General features: G+C 31.6%; 1 protein-coding gene across 1 annotated transcript in view; it reads right to left on the bottom strand.

Moving 5' to 3' along the window:
• Positions 1-17,741, bottom strand: part of Smp_055240 (putative cadherin) — a gene marked incomplete at both ends in the record, with an annotated part of 37,940 nt that extends 20,199 nt beyond the window's left edge. The window contains 2 exons of the mRNA XM_018797269.1: positions 7,893-10,627; positions 17,735-17,741. Coding sequence (XP_018652327.1) covers positions 7,893-10,627; positions 17,735-17,741 — 2,742 coding nt within the window. The remainder of the gene's footprint in view (positions 1-7,892; positions 10,628-17,734) is intronic.
• Positions 17,742-20,601: the final 2,860 nt, after the last annotated feature.

Genomic DNA, 20,601 nt, shown 5'->3' with positions numbered 1-20,601 from the left:
GGTATATAAACCAAGTATGCTTGAAAAAATGATTCGGATAGTGGAGGCTGTTATTGACTTTCTGGACTCAACGGGAAGGGCTGGGAGGAAAAAGGGTCAATAAGGACTCTAGGCTGCTCATAGCGATCGATAGGTCATCGGTCTGGCAAAGTACTAGGATTGTATAAGTCGCATCTCAATTAGCAAATAAATCAAGTGGTAATTAGCCACAACATAATTAATAATAAATATGATACGATCTGAGAAAATTATTGATCAATCTGGATCATCATATTCATTTCCTACTTTACTTAGTAATAATAGTAAAAATAAGGAATGTTTACGAAGTTAGCAGTTAAAACTTTATACTCAAAATAGTCTTGCATATTAAACTTATGTCTAACTAATACTACTAAATCAATTCTTTACAAATCAATCAGTCAGTCAGTTACAACCTAGGATCAGGCACATATATTCATCGGTCCAAGTTACCATACAAATGACTATTTCATATAAACATTTCATTAATATGACCAGATATATACATGATATACATTATTGATATTAAAACATAAATATATAAACGAAGAATATATGCTTTTCAATAAATTCTCTTTAAGTTCTGAAGTATGTAAATGCTCAACTATGAGATCAGTGATCAGAATAAATATGGAGCATATAGGGTGAGAGAGATAATAATGTATTAAAAATCAACATACTTATTAATGATATTCTCCAGAATTATAATAAAAGTGTGTTAATTAAGGCACTGAGTTCAAAGTATTTGACACTTAAATCTATTTCAATATTTGACATCATCAGTCAATTGAAGCCAGACCACCATGGAAAACCTAAAAGCACTGGACGGCCGCTTCGTCCTATTGTGGGACTCTTCAGCAGTGCGCATCCACGATGTCGCCTGGCGAAATTCGAATCTAGGACCTATCCGTTTTGCGCGCGAGCGCTCAACTAGTAGACCACTGAGCCAGTCGGCATCCAACGTTGTTGATATCTAACTTCAACTAATCCACGAAATTGAGCAACCATCCACCATTGTCATTAGTGAGTTACTATCTCACAACAGACCTGGTTGAACTCAAATGGTCACTGCTTCCAGTGCTTATAGGTTTTCCATGGTGGTCTAGCTTCAATCGACTCATGGATTCAACTATAAAATTACCGAAATCTCCACAAAACCCCTTCTGAGAACATAGAAATTATTTTATAAAATTGGGAGATGTAATGTACATCATGATGTCTGACAAACTATTGGATGTTCACTTTGTCAAATTCATCAAGGAATCGAAATCTCAGATAAACTATTTACCCATAATAAAGAAACGATCATTTTTAAGCATAGATAGATAGTGGCTAAAAATAGAAACCAGGTTATGAGTTTCGTCTCATTCAGAAATTGTCGAGTGAATGTACTTGCATTCCAGTCTTAATGTTCACTCCAAGATTGGAATCTTACACTTAAAATGACATCATGTCATCCATTTAACAAGAGAGTTCAGATAACCACTGGCTAATGCAACCCTTACAAATTGAAACAATTATCTTATTTCCAAAAAATCGTTGAATAGAGAAACGGTCTTTCAATTAATGATGCTTTCTATTTGTTACTAGCAGAACATGTTTGTCAAGTTATTTATTATACCTATGAAGAGCAAGACGAAAATACAGTGTATTTCATAAGCCCTGAAGAAAAAATATGCAAACTTAGAATTATATTATTAGTTATCTCAATTCATTTTAAGCACTACTTTAGTAAGCCAAAAACTATCGAATAAGCTTCAGGATTATTGCAGTAACAGCAGTGACACTAGCCAAGAGCCAATGAAGAAAGAAATAATCTATTAAACGGTAAAGTGTCACATAGTCACTAAGCTTTTTAAAAGATGTTATCACAGAGGCTCGTATGACTGTAGTGCCGTGCTTCGTTAATCGTTCACCTTGATAACCGTTATAATTCCATTCTTAACGGTGCATGAAATCAGAAGGCAAAGAGAAGCGGCAACTACAGTATATTGTCAAATAACTCAGGCCAGAAAGCTACCAGCACCTGAGAGAATATCAACGAGCGAGCGAGCGCCAAGCAAGTGAGTAGCAAGCAATTACATAGGCAATTGATAGTCAAATTTAATAAAGGCATAGCAAAACAAAACAAAAGCTGATAATAGGATTTGCGTGCATACATATATAGGGGCTGAGTATGAGTCAGCGAATGATACTTAAGCAATCAACATTTTGGCTAGAGTGTCATGTGCTCTAGTGGTCATAACAGTAAAAAGAATATGCAAACTGTTATTATCCAAATGATGATGTCTGTTAAGTAAGTTAGTAAAAAGGTTTAACCAAATTTCACCATAATCGAGATTGATTGTAGGATAGTTGCTATATGACAACTAACAACCTTAAACCTAAATATTACAGATTAATTATCGTGTTTTTCAAAAACCATCAAAGCATTATTTTTATATAAGACGATTGTTTAAAAAAAGGTATAAAACTGATTTAATGAAGTAAAATCAAGCGATTGTCGTCACTGTTATGAGAATTTTGAGACATCCCAATCGTTATTAACCTATATTTGGTAGGGAAAAACATGTCACCAAAGAAACCAGTTTCTTTGTTGATATGTAACTTCTGGAAAGCTATCATTTTTTTTCATTTTGAGTCTCTCTTCTTAAGGGGTTTGTTGAACTTTGTGTGATAGTATTAGTAACTTACGAGACAGTAAGTTTTCCTCTAGAAAATGCAACTTTTTTAAAAACTAATAAACATTCATTAGTAATGAAAAATGGATACAGTCACTAATCATTGGGATAATTTTATTATCTACTATACAAAAGTGAAATTTTTCTTGCGTACGCATGATTAAACCCCTACATTTTTGTCGTAACTAATGAATTCATTTGAGTTATCTGAAGTAGGGAGAAAAGACCAAACAAGAAACTTAGCATATTTGGAATTAACAATAGTTCTATTTTAAAGAATTAAGTGGGTTGGTTAAATCTATTTAGACCCACAATGTGTATGAAGTAGTATGAAATCTATAATAGACTTATCGTACCTAATGTTAAATACTTGATTCTATAGCACCTGGAAGATTTCTGTTGCCAATGCCTTACGTTTTCGACCATTCGGGAAAAAAAGTGTTACATTTGATCACTTATTGTTTGGCAATTTAGAAAAAGAACTGATGGTATCTATTATCAGTAAACATGCCTTAGCTTAACTTAAAATATACAATTTTTGAGCATTCAATGCAGTTGCAACTAATTAAAAAATCCCATTAGGTAATCTTAAATTCAGTCCATAACTAGGATAGTTATTTAGAGGGGTAAATGGTGAATGTTATTATTTTTCAGTCAAGGGAATGACAACATAAACAAATGGATTAACAGAAACAAATATATATCCCGACTTCCATGAATGTTTTAGACTTAACTATCCTTTACTACTACCAGGAAAATATGATACAAGTTCGTAAACCAGCTTTTTTGTTGCTGGATTTAAACAAAATTGTACCAAGTTGCTGAACACCATTCTTTGTTTCGTTTCAAACAATATGACGACTTCTACTCATTACTCAACTTATTTGATTCCAACTAGTTTAAACTTGACACTGGCACCTATAATATAACGATTGATTTCACTCGATGAATATCAATTCAATCATAATTGTTGCACTAATTTCGTTTCACTGGATGTTGAATTATCAACAAATGATACCTATATTTTTATGGCATACGAAACGCTGGGGCTAGGTTTAGTTGTGATTAGTAGATGTTATGAATGTGCTTCTAATTATATGAGCCTCTGATGGTGAAATTGGGTAAATTCTTCACTAGTGTTATATACTACTTATGTCGATATAAGTAGCACACACCACAATATCACCACAGATTATACAGAATAATCAAATTATTTCTGTAACTGACAAGAAATTACTATGAATATGAACGAATATTCCATTCATTTTTCTGAATTTCGAGTATATAATGTTTATAGTTTCGCTTTGACTAAACATTGAGGGATTCATTTTCTAAATGACGGGTTGCTTCACTCTTAAAGAGCTGCTTTATCAAATCTTTGTGTATTCTTAATTGTTTTTTTTAAATATTCGTACAAACTAAGATTATAATATACCGATCTACTCACATTTGTATGTTGAACAGAAACAGAATAAAATGTAGTCATAGACTTCACAATTGCTGTAGACAAAGAAGATATTCAATAACTGAAGAAAATAATAGTGATAGAATAGCCTGGTTTTTAGGTAGTGTCAATCCTGAATAGCGACTACGCCTGTCATATGAACAGCTCAGTTGGGATTTGGGATTTGAAGGATGACGATGATGATGATGATGATAGTCATATTGAAATATGGCACTAGTTCATGAAAAATGATTAGTCGTAGGTTGTGCGGACGTTTTGGTTATAATCCACAATAAGATAGTAAGTCATTTTTCAGACCTAAGATGACAAATTCTAAAATCAGTCACACTGATAAAAATTTATCGGTCTTTTATTCTTGTCACAAATTTACGACTATTTCAGTTCTTATACTTAACAGCAGCAGAAGTTGGAAAATTCGTTGGATTTAAGAAATAAACCAAACTGAATAAGTAATTGTAGGGTACATATAATCTGATGAACAAATTAAATGGAGAAGTGTTCCGGTGTATAGTCAACTGATTATAAGATGTTCCAACCAACAGAAAGAGAAATTCAGTTGTTTTCCTTTCAGTCTGAACTACTAAAGTTATAGAAAATTTGTTATTTATTCTCATAAAAACATGGAACGAAGATCTATCGATAAAAACATAAAATTTAAATCTCCAAAAACGACGAGCTATATGACTATCGACTTGAAATGCGGCATAATAACAGACATTTTGATGGGAAGGATTTCAAATCGTTTCTGAAATGTCTCTTCACAGTCAACCTTGAAATTGGTATTCTCAAGTTGACCTATCCTTAATGACAACATTAAAAACAATTTCTCGCATTCGATTTCTTCAATATGTAGGGCGAAATTCACTTGTTCTTATGGAAACATATGTTATAGTCATTCTAAGAGAATCGTCTCCTAAATAGTCCAGAAACACCTTTCATTATAAACAAGAAAGGGGTGAATTGATTGGAGGGAAGTTATTTTATAGAACAGTTTGTCAATATCAACCACTCGATTAGTTTATAAATTACGAAAGGCAGTATGCTTGTGTCTCCTCCACTCCAACTTTGTCAGACACAACGAAGCGCTGAATAGAAGAAATTTTTTTAATCTTAGCGTAGATCTAATCTATGAAGTTGATTTCAATTATTTATTTAGTTCCACAAATCACTACTGTTACCTCACTCTTCCTAAATATGTTTTATTTCCGAATTTGTATTGCGGTATTAACCAATTGATTTCCATAATTACTATTCTCCATTCAGTTTCCATGACATTCCTGTTTCATTCGTCATTCGGATCCCCAACATTTCATCTGTTTTTTCTGAAACCTCAATAGCTATTGTTATGGATTTTCTTTCATCGTGTTCTCTTCTTAATTTGCTAATACCTCCCTTCCATACTAAGATAAAGTGTGACAACCTAGATAAATACGCGTTTTTGATGGGACTGATTTTGTTTTCGATTAAACAGCTGTTCTCATATTTTGTTCTGCGACAGTTCAAAAGTATAAAAGTATATAGTACTCTTTTATTCAGCTGTATGAAGAACAGTTATCTGATACTAATTTACGAATTTTGTTTATATTTCTAAGAATATGAATATATTTTGTCTCAAATAAATCACGCCAACAAACCGAGAGTCAAAAGCGAACCCTAAGAGTTATGAAACTGGTTCAACTAATAGAGTGATTGGTCACTATTTCTGTTCACTACAATACTACTTTAAACTATTTTTCACTTTCTGTTCAGAATATAAGAAATATTTACATCTCTTCAGTAAATCACGTGAATGCCAAAATCCTCATTGAAACCATGCTACACCTTATAGCAAACGAACTCATTTAAGAAGTAATAAATCATATGAGTTCATGAATTATTCAACCGTAGTTACATCGATCGATTTATGATGTCTGCCAGAAAACTAAACTCATTCGGAGACGATTTAATACTTGTATTGTCTTATAGTTATAGTTATTGGTAAAATTGATAACCTAAATGATGCATCTATAAATTACATTGTTGTAGTTCAATGTCATTATACATGTTTCGGCACAAACTTCGTGTGCTGGTGATGTCGTTCAGAAGGACGATGAAAGCTCCACGGCCAAACCATCCAGCTCAGAGAACAAAACTCCATCAAAATCATCCACCTGAGCTACAAATCTTCTCCACCATCTCAACAGCATTATTAATGAACAGTTGACAAATTAATTGGAACAATGAACTTATATATTTAATGAATACTTGAGTTTTCTACCTAATGTGTAGATAAAGGAATGCAGTCTGTATACCGCTAAGAAAATTATCATTCCTATTGATAACAGTTTAACGAAAGTTTATTGTGATAAATCACTAAACAGAAAACTTCAGTCATGGGGATAAATATACTAGCATATACTCTTCATATCATCGTGTGTGTTATCTTCAGAGTGTTTACGCCTAATTAGATAATAACTAGTAGTGGAATACAAAATGTAAGTTTCGTCCTATTTGAGGCACTTCAGCTTGATGTGTCTGGATGCCAGTGTAAATATTCACGACAAGGTTCAAACCAAACGTCTACCACTTAAAATGAACAACGTATTACCTACTTAGCTACTGATTCGAGATAACCACCGGTTCGTGAATTAATAATGAAGTTTATTGAATTGTTTGTGCCTTATTCTCGCCGTTATTGATCTTAAGGAGTTATCACTTCTTGACAACATTAAGGTACGCATATGCCGAAACAGGCTATGCATTTGCAGTCAAAAACATTAATAATGGGAATGATCAATATCTTAAGAGTTATTCATGAAATAGAACATTTTAAACAGTAATCATAGAGGTAAATCCTCATAATGTATTTACTACTCTGCATTACTTTACAATAAAGATTTACATATGCGTCACCTTTTCATAGATCTTCAGCTACTGTATTATAAGTTTTCTTTAATTATAGGAAATAACGTCTTATTTGATGCCTTTGCGTTTTCGACTAGTTGAAATCAAATTAAAATAATATTCATTTGAAAGGGAATATTTAGTTGGATGTACCAGCATCATAAAGTTGATATTCACTCCGGGAATCAAACCCAGTACCGTTCACTTTAAACGTCGTCACGTTATCCATTTAGCTACTGAGTCCAGATGGCCACTAGCTTGTACAATGAGGTGAAGTTTGATTCATTTATGCATTGGTTTTTCGAATCTTCCCATTGATGTTTTGGACTACAATTGAACACAGGCTTATAGAACAACATTTCATAAGATCACTTTGGAAATTATACAGTTCACATCACGAATCGATCTTTGTTAGATAAGCATTTAGATAAGCATTTCGTTCAAGTTTGTGACTCCTCAGCATTATTCGTACACGACCGCCTTAGCGGAAATAAAAGTTATTGAAATCAGCACATGACTGAGAATTCTCTCAGCTAATCAGAATGACTTTTAGGTACAGTACCTATAGCTTTAATCAGATCACAGTATTTACAGTATTCCCATTTCTTTTGATCTAGGTCAAATCGTTCAATATTTAAGTGTAAAATTACCTTATGATTTAACCACCTGGTTGTAAGTTATACAATACTAATATATATTTTATCTAGACGCTAGTTATTGTGTACACCAATACTCATTTATACATGTCAATACAGAACAAAAAAAGGGAATAAATACTTTTCTTTGTAACTATGAGGGCTTTATCCACAAATTGAAATCATAGAATCCAGTAAACAATCACTTACTTGAGTAAATGCATATCCTGATGGTTCTTTATATGATACAATAGTTTTAGTTCTATTTACATCTGTTGGATCAGGATAAATAAAACGTGGTGAATTATCATTTTCATCTAATACATGAATATGTATTGATACATGCTCAGATAATTTTGGAATGCCTTTATCATGTGCACTTATTAATAGCAAAATAATTGGTGTTATTATGGAATAGTTTGTTTTACTTGACAGTTCAGTTATTCTATTATCATAATAAAAGTGATTGATATGTTCAAGTACTCCATAATGTGGAAATGGATTAGATACTATATCTTTATATTTCATAATTAATCCTTCACGATCAATAATAGATTCTATGTACAATTTTACATCGTATAGGGTTGGTTCATTATTAGAAGAGGAAACATTTTTTCTAGGAAACTTTTGTGAATGTAATTTAAAATGTGGAATGTATTCATCAGTATGTTTTGTTTCTTGTAAACCTGTAGAAATGAGTAGATCTTTTGAATGTAATTTCAATTGTTTCATGTCATTATGTATTCCTAAACTGTTACCGAATGATGCAAGGTAAACGTGTTTCTGTTCAGTGTTCTCTTCTATTTGAACAACTAATTCTGCATTTTTATCAACATCATCATCAGCAATCTGAAAATTACCGACCAGTTGACCAACATTATTATTTTCTGTGATAGTAAATTCAAAATATGGTTGGGAATATGTAGGTGAGTTGTCATTGTAATCTAATACATTAATATTTATCTTCACCTTAGTCATTCGTTTTGGTTCACCATGGTCTGCACAAATTAATGTCACACTGAATTTAGTCAATTTCTCACGATCTAAATTTCCCATAGTACTAAGTGTCCCAGTAGTTGCATTGACCGTGATTAGATTCATTATATACGTTGGAGTTTCTTGATCTAAACTAAAATGGAGTTTTGCATTACGACCTTCATCTTTATCAGTAGCATGAATGGTGAGAAATTCGAAGTTTTTTTTAATTCTTTCCGGACTTGAATCTTCCATGACGTCGACTGTGTAAGTATTTTGGTCACAGACTGGGTCATGATCATTTATATCTAATACGTTGACTTTGTACGTCAGATTACTTGATAAAGAGGGTATTCCACCATCCCAGCATACTACATTAAACTCAATGATTGGGAATTCTTCTCTATCAATAAGCTTCTGCAGCGTTAGTTTATACTTTTGATTGGAATTTGACATTTCTTTGCTCATTATTTCACTATCAACTGAAATTAAGCGTAAAACATTCGGAATAGTTTGGTTAGTTAATTTACAGTTTACTTGGGCATTTTTTCCAGTATCTCCATCGAAAACATCTATAATCCCAATATCTTGTCCAGGTGGTGTTTCTTCAATTAATTCTAAGCTTTTAGAACCAGTAGGTGATATAATGCGAATGCGAGGAAAGTGGTCATTTACATCAATAACATTTACTATAACCTGAGTAGTTGATAATTTAGAGGTATGAAATGATTTTATTTGTCTTGATGTAGTGTTGTCCGGATTTTTAGCGAATACTTTTAAAGAATGACTAGATTTTAGACGATGATTTAATCGTCGTTGTAGTTTTATTTCACCGGTTTCTGAATGAATATAGAAATAGTTACCGTCATCACTATCATCTGAATAGGATACAAAACTGTAAATTATCTTTCCATTTTCATCAGCATCTTCATCATCGGCTTTAATCTGCGTTATTAAGTGACCTATGGGTGTGTCTTCACTTACATTTACAGTGTACATAGATTGTTTAAATGTTGGCATATGATCATTACAATCTTCCACAAGTACTGTTACATTAAGATAACATTGATGATCAGCTGATGAATAACCGTCATCTGCTACAATTTGAAATGAATAAGTTTTCTGTTCTTCATAATCCAACTTGTGAATAAGTTCTAACTCTAAATAAATATTAGGTGTAGTAACATTTTTCGATGATGAAAGACTGTGTAATTTAAAGTAATTTTGTATACTTTGACTAGTTGCTATACTATAATCAGTGTTTATCCAAATTCGATCTGGTTTAACAGAATTCCCTTCAACAAAATCATCTGGATCATATGGAGTATTCAAAGTGAAGCGTGTCTCATTCACTGGTGCATCTTCACGTATTCTAATAATTTGTTGATCTGATGGTAAAAATTTACATCCATTATCATTTATATCCCTGAGTTCAATGATAATATCAAAAATAACTACCAATTTATTACTTACAGGTATTCTATTTCTATTTCGATTCGAATTATTTGAAAACAACGTAGTATTTAAACAATTCACACTAAAATATAATTCACAAATTGTAGAATGAATTAAATTTGGCATCCATTCTTTAATAACTTTACCATATTTTCCAGGTTTAATATTTTGATGATCAATATTACATAATAGTTCTCTATCTAATCTATGTACCACAGTTATATCACCTGTAATATGATCCACTGTAAATAATTCTGATGCATCATCTGAATTATTAATTTTTATAAAAAATAAATTATTTAATCCACCTTGTATATATTTTAATAAACTTCCAATTCTTGTATTTAATTGTATTTCTTCATCCAGACGAAATCGTACTGTTCTTGATTGAATTAAATTAATATAAAATAAGATAATAATTAATAAATGACATTGTTGACGTGCAACTAACCAGTTCCATTGTAAGAAATCAATTCTAAGCATACCATTTAAAATTGATCGTATAGTGTAAATGCCTTTGTATTAGGTGTCATAATAAAGTATCAATTTAATAGTTGAATAAACATAGATACCTTCATTGTATTACTGATCAATCTGTTTCTGATTGTTCATGTACTAATTTGGACATTAAGAAAATGGGAATAACTGCAAAATTCTATTTTGTGAAAACGTATTTATTTTTTTTTTTAAAAAAACAAAAAAAAAATCGCTTCATTATTAAGTGAGAAATGATTCTGATTGGTTAATCTCGGAATGAATCAGTGCGTGGGTGTGATAAGAATATATTTAGGAAAAAAATAATTTTAACCAATGAAAATACAAGAAAATTGAAATGATATTTGAAAACTTTAGTGAAACAAATTAATTGAGTTATTTTTGTTGTTAAAATTATAAAAAGTGTTAAAGGAGATAACATTTTTTTGGGGAAATGTAATAATTTAACAAAGATACATTTTGATGCTATCAACTTATTTTATATAGCTATCCTAACTGTCAAACTCATCAATGTGAAACAGATACATCAATTGTGTTTTATACCGTTGTTGTGGTAAAGATATACACTTTTCCTTTGTTGAAAAGGAAATATCAAATTAGGCTGAAATTTATTCCTTTCCTATTTAAATGGCTTTCTTATTTAATGAAAAAGTTTTAGGACAAGTTTGGTAGTATATAACGATGGTCTGGCATTGAATGTATTTCAGCAGAAGATCGATAAGGAATGAACGGGAACAGAACGTAATTGGTATGAAAACGCATGAACAATTATGATGTGAGACTGTGGACTGATATTTTCAGAAGGAATAGTCAAGATTGAGACAATTGTTTGATAGTTTGCAAATTAACTGTTTACTGCATGGTTGTCACATTTTAGTGAGATAGTCCTCACTCGTGTTCTTGTTCACTGCACATGTATTTATTAATTGTTTGAATTAGGAATGCATATTCATGTTAGATATTTAATTTTAAAACACATTTCAATACCAGATTCAATGATTGGAAGTATGTTGGTATAGATTATGATGACTGGTTATTGCATTTTGCCAGATACTTTAATCCCTTGTTTTATTTTTGAACTAGACAGAATCACTAGATATATTAGCGCAATACATTGAGAACAATCTGATGACATATATACTTGTTAAGAACATTTATATATAAAAATAATAGGTCAAGTAGAGTAGAAATGGCAGGTAAGAGGAGACAAGGATAATAAAGAAATAATGTGACAACAATTTGAAACCTCATCACTCTGGATAATGAGTTAATATTATTGCATATAAATGGTCTTAACAATTATATGTGTGATCAGATTGTTCTCAATATATTGCGCCAATATATCACATAGTTCTGATAAAATTTTTCTTCTTATTACACTATCGAAAGAATCATTAGAACACTAAGATGCAGGTATATCTAGCTGACGAGTCCCAGATAGGACGAAACGCGAGTCGTGGATTCCACTGCTAGCCACTATCCATCTTTGCTTAATAATAACCTCGTTTCAAAAATAACCGATACTACCAAACAACTTGTTGACATGGTAATATACGTATGTACGTTTTTACAATTAATTAACTACAGAATATTAACCACTGTTATGCATATCTTAGTGCAAATCAAAATCTGTCGAATAAGTTGCAATGATACCGTTGGTCTAAACAACACAAAATCACGTGCATTGTGTCGAGACCATAGACATTGATTTCTTTCTATTTGGTACAAGTTAGTAATGTGTATCTGTGATCTTGAGGGAACTGATTCTCCTTGGTGGATTCGATCCTGCATTAACCAGCTTCATAGTTTGAGATGTTACAACTTAAGTCTACAGGAGGTCAGTTGCTATCAGAATAACTCATTGGTAGTATCATAAAAAATGTTATTCTAAAAAATAGAAAATTTTAAGTCACCTCTTTACAGAATAAATAAGTTCAGTAAATTACAACCTGCCTAAATAAAACAGAAAAAGTAATCAGAGTATTTTATTCAATCAAAACAAGCTTGATCATCGTATTATCATTTCATTTAGGTTAAGGATGTGATATATGTGTTTAATCATCTTTATCTCAACAGTATTTTCTGAAGAAGCGACCTACACTTACACTTAAAATTCAATTTTCTGTTTAGTAGGTTATTACCTGTATTAGGATAAGAGTTTCATCAAATTCAAGTCTAACCCATAGCTAGTGATATATACAAATTCACTCTTCACTTTATGAACATCGTATGTTTGAAATTACTCAGTACATATATTATTTGAATAGACAAAAGTTATTAGTTTCTGTATAGTTTCAAGAATGATAGTAACGAAATACAACAGATCATTCTATTCCCCATCTTGTATTTATCATAAGGCTGGACAAAAAGTATGTATGTGTTTATGCAAAAATATTGTTAACAATCTAAATGTATATAACATTTTTAAGTACAAATATTTACTCCAAATCGTATCTATATTCAAAGGACATCCAATATGCATTAAACGTATTAAAAGTAATTTATTAGTTTAGTTCATGAGTTAATTGAAGCTAGAACACCATGGAAAGCCTGGAAGGACTCGACGGCCGTTCCGTCCTAGTGTGGGACTCTTCAGTAGTACATGCTCACGATCCTGCCTCACGAGATTCGAGCCTATGATCTATTGGTCTCGAACACTTAACCTCCAGATCACTGACCTAGTCGCCATCCAACGGTGTTACTGTCTAACGTCCACCAATCCACAAAACCCTTTTTCTCATAATTATTATAAGTATCATAATCATACATATTTTAGAGTTTCATGAGTCAATACTACAAAACTCAGACATTAAAAGGATGAATTATAAAACGAAACGAAACAACGATATTTAACATGCTAGATCATATGTTAGTAAATACTGTATTGTATCCTCTTATGAAACAATAAAAAACAAAGAAGAAAACAATTCTTTTAAAGACTAGTAGCTTTCTGTCTATATAAAGATCCTACTGTATATACTTTGATAAATCAACTTCATTTATCAGTCAGTAGTGATTTCAAGTTATGATTGACTAAAAAAAGATCCTTACTACTTTCACGTATATCATAGAAAATTAATCATGAATTATCATTTGACAATAATATTTTTTTGTTTTTTTTTAAAATAGTAGTATGACTTGTCATTGTACAATATGAATGTAAAAAAAACAAACCAACCAACAAACAAACAACCAAGCTTTATTGAATGGGATATCAAGTGTAATCTACATTCAAATCTATTGACTATCCTTTATTATAAATGATTTACTATTATTTATAAAATGCATAAGTAAAAGTCAATATAGAAATAGAATAGGATTTCATATTTAGAACTGTCAATGTTATCAGTTTTAAAAATAATCTAGATTATTTTGAAGAGTTGACAAAAAAAAGAAGAAGAAGAAGGGTACTACTATGAAGTAGGGTACTACTACCATTGTTACCATCAAATGTGAATTCGTCGTTTGGTTTACTTGGAAAACTAAACTCACTTGTTATCAGAATGTTGTTAATCTTGGCATTGTTTGTGTTTTGTTTTTTGTTTTTTTTTCATAGATATATATGTAAACTACTTGTCAAGATAACACCATAGAATCTATGTCATTTCAATTGATAGTATAATGGGAAAAAACGAAGACAAATTTGGCTAATGAAAAATGAATAAAAATTTTTCAAACAAATAAAGAAATATATTCACTTGGTTTTGTTTACTTATATTGTTATTTAGGACTGCAATCGTGAAGTCTCTTGTTAGCATATGTGCATCTTGTGCTGAATGCCTCAGTATTGCCTGAAGTCATAAGCTTGAAAATTAAAGATGGATAATGGCCAGCAGTGGAAACTAGGACACGCGTTTCGTCCTATTTTGGATATATCATTTTCTGTCAGTTAATTTATTACAAATAAGATGTTTTAGTTACAATTATTTAATATGCTTTGAATATTCAATTATACTACTTAAAAAATATTAATCAATATTGGTCTTTTATAAGCAAAGATGAATAGTGGATAGCAGTGGAATGCAGGAGGCGCAGTTTCGTCCTATTTGGGACTCGTCAGCCAGATGTACCTGCATCTCAAAGTTGATATTCACTCTGGGACTTGAGTCCAGTGCCGTTCGCTTCAAACTCCATCGTGTTATCCACTCAGCCACTGAGTCCTGATAGCCACCTACTTGTGCAATCGGGTGAAGTTTAAATTCATTTAGTAATGTTTGTTTGTATCTTCCCATTGATGTTTAGGACTGCAACTGGTCAGTCTCTAATTGGCATATATGCATACTGTGCGTAATGCCTCGATATAGCCTTGATTACCACGCATTATAAGCAATCAATGAGAAGATACAAACAAACAATACTAAGTGAATTGGTCTTTTGTGTTTGCGTGTAAAACAAAAGGTTATGTTTGAGAATAACTATTTATGCTTGATTAGACACAACTCTGGTAGTGTGAACATATATTTATCCAGGATTTATGTTGTTTGACTAAAACAGGAACAATGAACTTTGCAAAATAATATGAAGTCCTTTATTTCCTTAGTTTTCGTCAGCTACTTACAAACAAGCAACAATAATTCATTTTGTTACCTTGAATTGAGTCTAACAGCTTAAATTTACATGCTAAAGAATATATATTGAAAGAATGGAAAGGAGGGTTAGTGTCCACATCATCGAGCACATTACGCAGAATTTTAGATTAAAAGGACACTATTTTCAACAGGGTAATTGCTTTTTATTTGGTGACAGTTGGGATCATGTTCATTTTCCAGAGACTTTCTAGATAATCAATACACAAAAAAATGTCGAACTTATTACATTTTACTGGAGCAGTCGATATATAAATATTTAAACAGAACTTGTACGTCTGAAATGGTGCAGTTATCAATCTTGCTTCAACATGGCGACCTAGACTCTAAATGTCTTTTAGATACAGTTTTCTCTTTGTCATTAATTACAACTTCTTAAATCTCATCCGATCTGTGCTCAGCTAGTCAGCTGTATCTTATTTTCTTATTTATCTTAAAACTCTATTATGGATATCTCACTTCAACTGCAAAAGGTTTTGTTTTGATGCTCCTATCAGTTTTCTCTTCTAGGATATTCATATATTCCACTTATAAATAAACAGCTGATTAAATAGAATTTTCAATTCATCCACAGTGATTGTCTTCCATTCGTCTGTAGTTGAATACATAAGAAAAAAGACCTTTTTCTCACATAAACTTTGTACATTGTATCACTTTCTAAATGATTAGTGGTTTTATAGTCGTAAGTAACAAACAAGAATCCTTTAAATGAAAGAACTCATATGTTTCTGCTTAAAGTCTTCTTTTTTGCTTTAGTTACATTAATTAATAGGGAAAAATCATATGTTTATTACATATTTCATTTTTCTGTTGGCGTTTCGCTCTCTGATTGGACAATGACAAAACGACAATGTAAACTTAGAAATTAAAGCATAAAAGTTCATGAAAAACACTGTCAAATACATCCACCAAAAGTACAAACTGTATGCATCATCATCAGTGTACCAGTTTCATTATTCTAATCCGAAATTGAAATAAAATAGACTGTCTTTTTTCCAAGATTATATCTAACTTCAAAGTCCCTTGAATTATTCCAGTCATACCTGGATAGGTTACTAGTATATCTTTTTACTATTATCCATTCAAAATAATCCACAAGGATAGAATTTTATGTCATTAGAAAGAAAAACAATAAACAAACTAAGGTAGTTTAGCATCAAGCAAGTGAATGTACATGTCAATAAAGTAACAAATGTATTTAGAATAGTTAGACAAAACCTATTTCATTTGTAGAAGAATGACAACACTACTGACTGTTACATTATCTATGTATGCTGATATTAAAATTAGATATCTGTATTTTTACTTGATATGATTAGGAAAAAATAAGTTATATTGTGGTTTGTTCTACTGATGTCGATAGATATAAGTAGTATGAATCATCAATTAAAAGTGAAATACTTGACGGCATAAGGTTGATAAAATCGAAGAGGAAAGAACGAGAACAAAGAATGATTGGTATGGAAACGAAGGGACAACAAAGTCTGAAACGATTGACTGATATTTTGCAAATGAAGCATTTCGTGTATAGTTCTCAGATTTTACCAAGAGATGTATGCGTTCAAATAAATTCGACTCTTCCTATTCGTCTTCTCGTTCACTACAATATATCCATTGCGCAGCAAATATCAATTCCATTATTAAGTAATACACAAGTCATTCATGTATTTTTTATATGTTCCTAAATGTACCAATTATAAACTCTGTTTCGATAAAAGATATTCAACGATTTTTGCATTTAGATAAAAGTCAAACGAAATTTCCACAGATGTCAATTGATCATAGTAGCTGAATATAGTAGATTGTCGGAGATTCAATGCATCAACTATTAGATACATATTCAGTATTTTAAAAATAACGTCGTGGTTCGTTGCTGCAATATGAGTAAACACAGCTAAGGAGTTCAAGAATAGGGCAAAATAAAGCCCTCATTTTACGGTGATCTTAACTGCCTTCTTATCTTCGTTATTCCTATACTACATAAAATAATCTAAAAACACTTTTGTTGAACCAATTATATCGAAAAAAATGAAGTTTAAAGCTCAATCCATGAAGCCTGCAGAGTCTGGATTCGATCACCAAGATGATCGTAGATGTACACAGTTAAATACTTCTATACTAGGATGAAAACTTCTTTAAGTTTACAATGGTTATGCAAATGGAGACAGTAACGAAGACTACAAATATTACAACGAGTAGGGGAAATTGAATATTTAATGTTTCGTGACTAAAATTAGATTACTTTTTCAGTCAATAAGTAGCCGTTTTTTTCAGTAACATTAGTTTAAACAGTACGAGAAACAAAAGCATACATTTAGAAAATAGAAACAAGACTGGCAATCCTGAGATTACGTTATTATACTAAATGAGATGTATATACTTTTGAATATCTAAGATGATTCTGTTGCCTAAGTAAAGTAGGTCCAAACCAGTTACTTCAGTTTGGTATTTCATTTACAAATACACTTTCACAAAACACAGTATAATTGTTACAAAATGAATACACATGATGAGTAAAATATATGTGGAAGATGTATAAACCTGACATTTAGTCACATAGAATTCATGAATACAAGCCTCCATTTATTTTATAAATAGATCCAAGGTCAAACAGATGACAGTAACTTTATCAGCTAAAATACTATCTCATTAGCTAATAATATTGACAGACTGTTATATCCCGAAGAGAATAATGAATGGTAACTTTTGAGAACTATTTATGGACCAATATGATAGATATATTTCCTATTGTGTAATTATTAAGTAACCTAACTATTCATATTCATGTTCCTTTTACTATAAGCTTTGTTTTGATCTATGAACTATTATTATACCTTTTACAATTCTTGAGTTATGCCCAGTCAATCAACTACTGCCTCCCACATTCATAGCCACATTTGGTTGAATCTTGTACAAATGTTATTTCCTATTTTATGGTACGATGTGGTCTGTCTGGTTGGTATATAAACTCAGTATGCTTGAAATAAACGATTCATACCACAGAGGCTGAGGCTGTTCTGGACTTAACTGGCTGGGCTAGGCGGAAAGCAGGACCGATAAGTTCTCTAGGTTTTAGGTGTCATTGATCCGACCAGTAAATCACTGCTCTCTAATTGGCGGCAGGCACAAGATATAACACAGAAGTTTGTTAAAAACTACCGTGTTATCATCGTTCATTCTGCATGGTTAGATTATATGTTTGGTGATCTACTCATTTATAAATATCATCATATCTTTTAAGTAGTTCAACTCTCATTGATTTGATTATAGTGTGTGTTTGAGAGATATTGGCTCTAAACTGATAATATCAGTTTTTCCGTTTTTTTAGATCTACATATTTGAAACTGATGCTAAATATGATTGATGTAAAGTGGCATACTATATATAAGCATTTTGTAATATATATATATATATATATATATATATATATATATCATTTATCAAATGACTTGAGAAAATGAAGTTTTATCAACCTATTCACAAAATGTTAATTTAAACAAAACGAACTCACAAGCATTATAAGCAAAGATAGATAGTGGCTGGCAATGGAATTCAGGACGCATGTTTTGTCCTATGTGGAAATCGTCAACCAGATATACCTGCATCTCAGAGATGATGTTCACTCTGGGACTCTAACCCAGTTCCATTCGCTTCCAAGAGTGAACATCAACTCTGAGATGCAGGTACATCCAGCTGACGACTTCCAGTTTGTTTTTACACTTTATTATTGTATCAAAAGTAAACTTTTGGTAGAAATGAAAAATAATGTCGTTAATACTTTGAGTACATCATACACATTGAATATGTGGAAATTACTCTTCAATAATCTGATAATCTTAAGAAAATGGAAAACCTGGAAGCACTGGACGGCTGTTTCTTCCTATTGTAGGACTCCTCAACAGTGCGAATATACGATCCCGAAACGCGAGATTCGAACCCATGACCTATCAGTCTCGCGCGAACACTTAATCTCTGGACCATTGAGTCAGTCGGCATCCAACGGTGTTAATTTCCAACTTAAACCAATCCACGAAGTTGAGCAACCGTTCACCAATTGTCTTCAGTGAGTTGATATCTCACGTTGGACCTGGTTGAACTCCAGTGGTCACTGCTTCTCACTAGAACTCCAGGAAGTGTTTCTTGATGCCAGTCACTGGTGAGCGTATGATCATTATTAGAAGGGGATCCCATAAAAGGACGAAACAGCCGTCCAGTGCTTCCAAGTTTTTCAAGGTGGTCTAGCTTCAATTGACTCATGATTTCAACTATATAAATTTACTAGAATAACTAATATTATCTTAATCATAAGTCTAAAGTTATAAATGATCCTTTGGTTTAGATAAATGCAACATACATATGCATACATGTTTAAACGTATCACATTTCTAAAACACTCCATCTTAAATTACTCATTTTATTAATCTAAATTACTCCCTAATTTAAACATGATTGAATGATTATCAGTTTCTATATTTATTTTCCCATCTTATTTTCTTCTTCTTTTTGGCACTTCTCATTTAATTTGCCTGAAAAATTCGAAACTAAAATCGATAAAACGATTCGATTATTTGATTTAGCTGATGTTTTTCATGTGTTCGAAATATGAAACACCCAACATATTTGAAACTGATTTTTTTCTTATTAACAGACAGGGTTACTTATTGCATAACTTGATCAACTTCTTTATTATTAACCAGTATATCTTTAACTGGAACTATATGGTATGAATGTGAGTATATTGATTCTAACAACATAGATCTAGATGTTCTTGATTTCACTTCATTTAATTTTGCACTTCTATAACCTTTAATTATTGTAACAAAAACATTTTATTCATCATACTTCATTCACATTATGATCCATTGTTAACTTGTGGTGTATACTACTGATGTCGACAGAAATAAGTAGTAAGTAACATCAATCGAAAGTGAAATATCTGGAGGCAGAAGGTTAAGAAGATTGAAGAAAAGGGAACAGTGAAGTCTGAGACAGTTAATGAACATTTTGCAAATTAATTATTAGAGTATGGTTTTTCTGTTTTATCAAGTAACTCTGTAATTTTTTGCTTAATATAATCGGTTGTCCTCAGAAAATAAAAACAAAGAATGATTGGTATGGAAACGAAAGATCAAAGAAGTCTGAGACGACTGACTGATTTGCAAAAATAACAGTTCAGTTTGAGACAATTGATTGACATTTTGCAAATGAAGTATTTACTGTATGGTTCTTAGATTTTACTAAGATGTTCTGTAATTTTGTATTCAAATACATTTGATTGTTCCCACCTGTGTTCTCGTTCACTACAAACGTAATAACTTTACAAGGCTTTCTATTTGCACACACAATCTTTTGTTGTTATTATTTATGTTACCTAATCTAGTATTATAATCATTCTATTATGTCATCAT

Source organism: Schistosoma mansoni, chromosome 4 (genome assembly GCF_000237925.1).
Source record: "Schistosoma mansoni strain Puerto Rico chromosome 4, complete genome".
NCBI lineage: Eukaryota > Metazoa > Platyhelminthes > Trematoda > Strigeidida > Schistosomatidae > Schistosoma > Schistosoma mansoni.
This window is presented reverse-complemented; position numbering and strand designations above follow the sequence as displayed.